Genomic DNA, 8,154 nt, shown 5'->3' with positions numbered 1-8,154 from the left:
GACACTAAAAGGGTGTTTTACTACCCGAGTGTTGGATCAGTAACCACACAGAACACACTCCACCCTGGATGAGGTTCTGCAGGACTTACCGGAGAACCCTGAAACACACTAGAACCCCAAAAGAGCCACAGCAACTAGAGAACGTTTTTATATACACTACAAATGAACAATGTTTAATACAAATCAGAACATTTACTACTGTATTTATTCTAGTTTATACACACAGCAGTGTGTGAGAGCCTCAGAATGAACACGTCCATAATAGTGGAAGCTCAGCAGAAACACGGTGCTAATAAATCTGTAATTGTTTACATTTACAGCATTTAGCAGACTCTCTTATCCAGAGTGACTTACAGTTTAATTTCAGTTTATACACCCGAGCGATTGAGGGTTAAGGGCCTTGCTCAGGGGCCCTGCAGTGGCCGCTTGATGGACCTGGGATTCGAACCACTGACCTTCCGTTCAGTAGTCGAACACCTTAAGCACTGAGCTACCACATCCCTTCCTTATTTTAGTGCGGGGTTTAAACTTTCATTGAGGTTTATTGTAAGAAAGTGTTTACAGGATGTTCTGTAATATGTTGTGTTTCTTCAGAAATGTGGAATAAATGTTTATTAGTCATTTATTAAAAACATGGACTTGTGGTTCAGACTTTAATGACACATTTCACACACACACAGAAATATAACACAAACATTCATTAACATAAAAACATTAAGATTTCCACACAATTTGCATTTTTTGAATAAAAATTGTGCTATTTAGGGTTTTTGCTTCACTGTGTTCTGATGGTGGTGTAATTAGAAATAATGTACCTCTGTTTTCACCTGGCTTAGTATTGACCTGGGGAAGGTGAACAGAATGATGTGTTTGTATGCGCTCTCTCTCTCTCTCTCTCTCTCTCTCTCTCTCTCTCTCTCTCTCTCTCAGTACACTCGTCTGTCAGAAACTCTGAGCACCTGAAATGTTACAACGCAGTAATATGAAGGTCTAAATGTTGAGGCTTGTAGAAATGAAGGAGAGTGTTAATGAGTGCCGCTGTCTACATGCTCGAGTGGGACAGGTAGAGGAGACATGATTAGCTCCGAGTGTGCAGTCTGTTCAGTCTGGTGAGTTTATTCTCAGTGGGACAAGGAGAGAAGGATGGAGCCTTTCTTATCCAGCTCAACAAGACCGAGGTACTGCAGCGTTTTAATAGCAGCTTCGCTCACTCTCATGTTCAATTTCCTCATCTTCTGCAAACTCAGAGGTGCTCTGAGGGGGGGGGGGGGGGGACGACACAGAGAGGAAGACAGAGACAGAGAGAGAGAGTGAGAGAATATAGGAAACAATAATAACATTGTAATAAGACAGATGGTACATTAACAATTCTCTACACAGAAGGGTTATTAATTTTGCCGTGTGTGTGTGTGTGTGTGTGTGTGTGTGTGTGTGTGTGTGTTTACACACCTGTTATCTGATGAGAAGTGTTCAGTCAGTTGTGTGTACAGGGTGTTGAGGTCACCAAGTTTAACATTACCACGTACACTCCGGGGAACAGATTCGAACTCCACGTCTTTCACTTGGTCTCTGCACTTTTCCTGTGCTGACAATCATGAATGTGCACAGGTTTAATGTGTGTGTGTGTGTGTGTGTAGGTTTAATATGTACTGTGTGTGTGTGCAGGTTTAATGTGTACTGTGTGTGTGTGTGTGTGTGTGTGTGTAGGTTGAATGTGTACTGTGTATGTGTAGGCTTAATATGTACTGTGTGTGTGTAGGCTTAATATGTACTGTGTGTGTGTGTGTGTAGGTTTAATGTGTGTGTGTGTGTGTAGGTTTAATGTGTACTGTGTGTGTGTGTGTGTGGGTTTAATGTGTACAGTGTGTGTGTGTGTAGGTTTAATGTGTACAGTGTGTGTGTGTGTGTAGGTTTAATGTGTAGTGTGTGTGTAGGTTTTATGTGTACTGTGTGTGTAGGTTTAATGTGTACTGTGTGTGTGTGTAGGTTTAATGTGTACAGTGTGTGTGTGTGTGTAGGTTTAATGTGTACTGTGTTTGTGTGTGTGTAGGTTTAATGTGTACAGTGTGTGTGTGTGTAGGTTTAATGTGTACAGTGTGTGTGTGTGTGTGTGTAGGTTTAATGTGTAGTGTGTGTGTAGGTTTTATGTGTACTGTGTGTGTAGGTTTAATGTGTACTGTGTGTGTGTGTAGGTTTAATGTGTACAGTGTGTGTGTGTGTGTAGGTTTAATGTGTACTGTGTTTGTGTGTGTGTAGGTTTAATGTGTACAGTGTGTGTGTGTGTGTGTGTGTGTAGGTTTAATGTGTACAGTGTGTATGTGTGTGTGTGTGTGTGTGTGTGTGTAGGTGTAATGTGTACTGTGTGTGTGTGTGTGTGTAGGTTTAATGTGTAGTGTGTGTGTAGGTTTTATGTGTACTGTGTGTGTAGGTTTAATGTGTACTGTGTGTGTGTGTAGGTTTAATGTGTACAGTGTGTGTGTGTGTGTAGGTTTAATGTGTACTGTGTTTGTGTGTGTGTAGGTTTAATGTGTACAGTGTGTGTGTGTGTAGGTTTAATGTGTACAGTGTGTGTGTGTGTGTGTAGGTTTAATGTGTAGTGTGTGCGTAGGTTTTATGTGTACTGTGTGTGTAGGTTTAATGTGTACTGTGTGTGTGTGTAGGTTTAATGTGTACAGTGTGTGTGTGTGTGTAGGTTTAATGTGTACTGTGTTTGTGTGTGTGTAGGTTTAATGTGTACAGTGTGTGTGTGTGTAGGTTTAATGTGTACAGTGTGTGTGTGTGTGTGTGTAGGTTTAATGTGTAGTGTGTGTGTAGGTTTTATGTGTACTGTGTGTGTAGGTTTAATGTGTACTGTGTGTGTGTGTAGGTTTAATGTGTACTGTGTTTGTGTGTGTGTAGGTTTAATGTGTACAGTGTGTGTGTGTGTGTGTGTGTGTGTAGGTTTAATGTGTACAGTGTGTATGTGTGTGTGTAGGTTTAATGTGTACTGTGTGTGTGTGTGTAGGTTTAATGTGTACAGTGTGTGTGTGTGTAGGTTTAATGTGTACAGTGTGTATGTGTGTGTGTGTGTGTAGGTTTAATGTGTACAGTGTGTATGTGTGTGTGTGTGTGTGTGTGTGTGTGTAGGTTTAATGTGTACAGTGTGTGTGTGTAGCAGTATAAAGATGAAGTCCCCACACTTACACTTAGTCTCCTGCTGTATGGACACGTCACACGACACCTACAGGAGAAACACACTCACTAACCTCATCACTCACTGATCTGTTATACACAAGGAATCATTTAACAGTACTAAACAGTTCTCAGAGATAAAATAGTGCCATCTACCCAAAGTGTGGATGCATCAACGTTCATTATCTGCCGTTACCATGCCAATGTGTGTGTGCGTGTGTGTGTGTAACCTGTATAGACAGAGCAGTGACTGAGGAACAGAGGGAATCTCTTGCTTCCTGTTCTTCTTGTGTGAGTGGAGGGGTCTGTAACACACACATTACACTCAGCTCTTATTTCTCTGGGAAACTCAGGTTCTGCTGCTTTAAATGATGTGTCACACGTTAGAGTGTCACCTGGGTGTCTGTTGTGTTCTGCAGCTCCTCCACCAGCTTCACCGTGGTGTTCAGATGAGATCTGATCGAATCCATCGAACGTTTCTGCTCAGCGGCGATCTCCTCCATCTGTACACACAGAACGGCGTGACGAGCCTTAACGGCCGCCAGACTCTCCAGGAGCTGAACAGGGTTCCCCTAATGGACGGACGGACGGACGGACGGACGGACGGAGGGACGGACACACACACACACACACACACACACACACACACACACACACACACACACACACACAGTTATGAGTGTACAGGTTACCTATATGGAAGTCCAGAAGGGAAATGAGTTATTTATATTTTCTGTGCTGTTATCCAGACATCAACTCATTTTGTCATGATGTAGAACCATGACTCAGCCTGACTGCTGTACATCCTGCATCAGCACATCTGTGTTTACTTTAATAAACAACCACCACAAGAGAAAACAGCTGTATGCACATCAGCATGAGATCGTATCCGATTCGGTATCAGTCACTCTAGAGGACGAGTCAGAAACCTATACTGAGATGAACAGGACAGCGATGGTGACAGAGGGGTCAGTTTCACTGCCACCTGAGGGACCAGGAAGTCTAACATGGTCTGCATCAGGTATCAGAGACCCTGAGAACAATAAGCCCCGGGATAACAGAGAAAAGTGAAATAAATCAGAACCTCCTGGACTTCTGTGGTCACATTATAGAAACAGCACTAATTTGTTACAGACCTCAGCAGTGCTGTTCTCCTTAGAGCTGGTCATGAAGTCAAACTTCAGACGCTTCTCCACGTACTCGATATCCGCCTCGGCCTTCTGGAACTACAGCAACAACACAATTAAACAAAATCTATCAACAACCGATATTCAGAAAGAAATCATTAAATAATTCCATCAACAGTAATTGCACCTCGGCTATAGTTTTATTCAGGAAAACAACAACAACAACAACAACAACTATATAAACAGCACAAACTAATAAATAAAATAAAAACAGAAAATTAAATACATGTAAAAACAGATAAGACAACATTCATTAATAAACAACAGTAAATCATTTGGAATTTAAACAATAACAAATATAATCATTATATAAATGACAAATTCCTAAAATATTATCAAAATAAATACATCCAAAAAAATATAAATAAATAAACAAACAACACTACAAGAATATTAACATTAAACTCCTTCTATATCTATAAATGTGGCACAATAAATAGGAATACATAAAAAACATTTTAAAACCCTGCACTACATTAAACCTCTACAAACAAACAAACAAACAAACAAACAAATAACTCCAGTACTCGAGTGGAGTTTTACCCAAACCCTGAAACCCTATAAGCAATATTGCACTACTCTGAACACACACACAGCAGAGACAATACTGATAGGGTCTCAGGAATCAGGAAACACACACACACACACACACACACACACACACACACACACACACACACACACACACACACACACACACACACACACACACAGCAGAGATAATACTGATAGGGTCTCAGGAATCAGGAAACACACACACACACACACACACACACACACACAAATCCCCAAACACACACACACCCTCGAGCACACACACACACACACCCGAACTCACACACACCCGTACACACACCCGTACACACACCCGTATACACACACACCAACCCCCAAACACATACACACACCCCAGAACACGCACCCATAAACCCACCCAACACCTCCCGAACACACACATTTACAAACACACCCTCACATCCCCTTCACACCCCTTCACACACACACCCCTGAACACACCCGCACCCACCCCTGAACACACACACCCCTAAACCCCCCCAACACACCCACTGAAACCCCCCCACCAACACACACACCCCTGAACACCCCCCCCCAACACACACACACACACACACACACACACACACACACACACACACACACACACACACACACACACACACACACACAGATGACCTCCAGCTGCCCACAGATGCTTTGACAATACTATTGCACTGCTCGCTGTGTGGTACAGTAGTGCAATGATGTCAGAGCACCTGTACACAGCACCTGTACACAGCACCTGTACACAGCACCTGTACACAGCACCTGTACACAGCACCTGTACACAGCACCTGTACACAGCACCTGTACACAGCACCTGTACACAGCACCTGTACACAGCACCTGTACACGGCACTGGCATGGAGAAGGAGAAGGAGGAAGAGTAAGAAAGAGATCTTGGAGAAACAAACCCGGCCAATGCCCTTTTAACATTGCACTGCTCTCAGAACCACGGCACTAGTAGTACAACATAAAAGGGGCACCGGACAGACGGACGAACAGACAGTGTTTCTCCTTCTGCATAAATGTGACCTGAAAGCAAAACAATCACATCACACACAACAAACCTGCCTTAATAGCAATTTAACACTAAAGTGACAGAGGTTCTAATCCTCACAGCACCATCATACATTATACAGGTCATTCAGTCACTTAACAACCAAAGAACAAGACAATGGTTTTGTAGATTTCAGGCACTGATGCACGTTAATTATTTATTTATTCTCTCACTCTCCTCCACGTCTTTCTCGAGTCTGTTGTTTAATATACACATTTACATTTCTCGTCTTGTGCTCTCATTTGCCCAACAATAACAGTGTTTAATAAAACTCTCGTATTACTCCTTCACTGCAGGACTGAGATCAGGTCTTAGTGCATTCCTACGTCTGAGCTCACGGCTGATTACTAAGTATAAATGGACACGATCCAGTAAAGTAGAACAGTTATTTTCTCCCACCTTCTGGTCTAACAAGCAGGGATTGTGGATATATGTGTGTACAGTTAGTGTGGAGAGACGGTTCACACAGTATGCTGTGTTTCTGTACACACGTGGGCTGGAAACCCTGAGAAAAGAACTTACACTCTTCTCCATCAATCTGTGCATTAAAGATGGGGCTCCTGCAGTATCTGCCCCTTTACAGCGCCTGTGTGTGTATGTGTTTATAGGTGTGTATATGTATGTGTGTGTACCGTCAACCTGAGGCGATGGGCCGTGTGTGTGTATGTATGTATGTATGTATGTATGTGTGTATATAGGTGTGTATATGTATGTATGTGTGTGTGTGTATATAGGTGTGTATATGTATGTATGTGTGTGTATGTGTATATGTATGTGTATATGTATATGTGTGTGTGTGTGTGTGTACGTGTATATAGGTGTGTATATGTATGTATGTATGTGTGTGTGTATATGTATGTGTGTGTGTATATGTATGTATGTATGTATGTATGTGTGTGTGTGTGTACCGTCAACCTGAGGCGATGTTGGGCCGTGTGTGTGTGTGTGTGTGTGTGTGTGTGTGTGTGTGTGTGTGTGTGTGTGTGTGTGTGTGTGTGTGTGTGTGGCGTCACCCTGAAAGCGTTTAACTTAGTGCTTTAGATCAGAATATCGCACTTAACAGCTCGGCTGAATAACAAAATAAGAACACACACAACTCACCATCGCCTCCAGCTTATCAACTGCTGTCTCCATGTTGAATAGTTTACATTCCTCAAGCAGCCCCGGAAATACGGCGCGAGGAGCTCGTATAACGCGCTTTCCTATTGGCTGCACCGCCGCACACAGTGACAGCTGATTGGTCTGCGAGGAGACGGCGGAGTTTTATAAAATAACGTTCTACGTTTGGGCGAATCTCCAATCACACGCTCTGTCACTACGGTAGTGCACTTCGGGTGGCATCTTATGGGCATCTTAGGGCGCTAACTAACCGCTTTATGTGCCCTTTATAGTGCACTAGATGTGGAATAGAACGTTTATCAGGATTCATTCACTGATTGGCTGGAAGTCATACAGCTATTGGACAATATATTTCAAAAGGATGGCAAAATATGATATACATATATAACAAATAGATATGTATATAGTGTATATATAGTGTGTGTATAGTGTATATATAGTGTGTATATACACTATATATACACACTATATATACACTATATATACACTATATATACACACTATATATACACTAGTGTATATATAGTGTATATATAGTGTGTATAGTGTGTATATATAGTGTATATATAGTGTGTATATATATATATATAGTGTGTATAGTGTGTATATATATATATAGTGTGTATATATAGTGTATATATAGTGTGTATAGTGTGTATATATATATATATATATATATAGTGTGTATAGTGTGTATATATAGTGTGTATATAGTGTGTATATAGTGTGTATATATATAGTGTGTATATATAGTGTATATATAGTGTGTATAGTGTGTATATATATATAGTGTGTGTATATATGTACACAAAAATGTGCAAATATTAAAAATAACTTTATTTACTGTAATGGATTGTATTACAAATCATTTTAAATAATAAATAAATACGGAATTTTGTCAAACAACCTTTTTGTGCACCCACCCTGGTGCTTTCTTTATGAACGATCGGACGTATTAATTAAAGCTTTACAGGGATTTTACTCAGAATTACGAATTAATGCTGAGGTATTCGAGTGACCAATCGTATATCACCAGGATAGGCGTTGAACCAATCGCCA

General features: G+C 41.3%; 1 protein-coding gene across 4 annotated transcripts; it reads right to left on the bottom strand.

The window, feature by feature from the left end:
- Positions 1-639: 639 nt before the first annotated feature.
- Positions 640-7,222, bottom strand: ska2 (spindle and kinetochore associated complex subunit 2). 4 transcript variants are annotated; one of them, XM_047805254.1, is made up of 7 exons: positions 7,078-7,222; positions 4,308-4,397; positions 3,567-3,743; positions 3,402-3,476; positions 3,184-3,220; positions 1,450-1,585; positions 640-1,254 (listed from the first exon to the last, which is right to left on the bottom strand). In XM_047805254.1, the coding sequence occupies exons 1-7, from the start codon at positions 7,108-7,110 to the stop codon at positions 1,122-1,124; spliced, it is 681 nt and encodes a 226-aa protein (XP_047661210.1). In that variant the 5' UTR covers positions 7,111-7,222; the 3' UTR covers positions 640-1,121. The 4 variants fall into 4 exon arrangements, with proteins under 4 accessions (XP_047661210.1, XP_047661212.1, XP_047661214.1 ...); XM_047805256.1 differs by lacking the exon at positions 7,078-7,222 and adding an exon at positions 5,831-5,951; XM_047805258.1 differs by lacking the exon at positions 3,184-3,220 and having other exon boundaries at positions 3,368-3,476.
- Positions 7,223-8,154: the final 932 nt, after the last annotated feature.

The sequence above is a fragment of the Tachysurus fulvidraco genome, chromosome 20 (assembly GCF_022655615.1).
Source record: "Tachysurus fulvidraco isolate hzauxx_2018 chromosome 20, HZAU_PFXX_2.0, whole genome shotgun sequence".
Taxonomy (NCBI): domain Eukaryota; kingdom Metazoa; phylum Chordata; class Actinopteri; order Siluriformes; family Bagridae; genus Tachysurus; species Tachysurus fulvidraco.
The sequence above is the reverse complement of the archived record's forward strand: the minus strand, read 5'-3'. Positions and strand labels throughout refer to the sequence as shown.

Coding starts and splice junctions, on each gene's coding strand:
- ska2 (XM_047805254.1), bottom strand. CDS start 7,110: ATGGAGACAGCAGTTGATAAGCTGGAGGCGATG. Junction 4,398..7,077: donor TTGATAAGCTGGAGGCGATG/GTGAGTTGTGTG, acceptor TTGTTGCTGTAG/TTCCAGAAGGCCGAGGCGGA. Junction 3,221..3,401: donor TCACTGCTCTGTCTATACAG/GTTACACACACA, acceptor TTTCTCCTGTAG/GTGTCGTGTGACGTGTCCAT.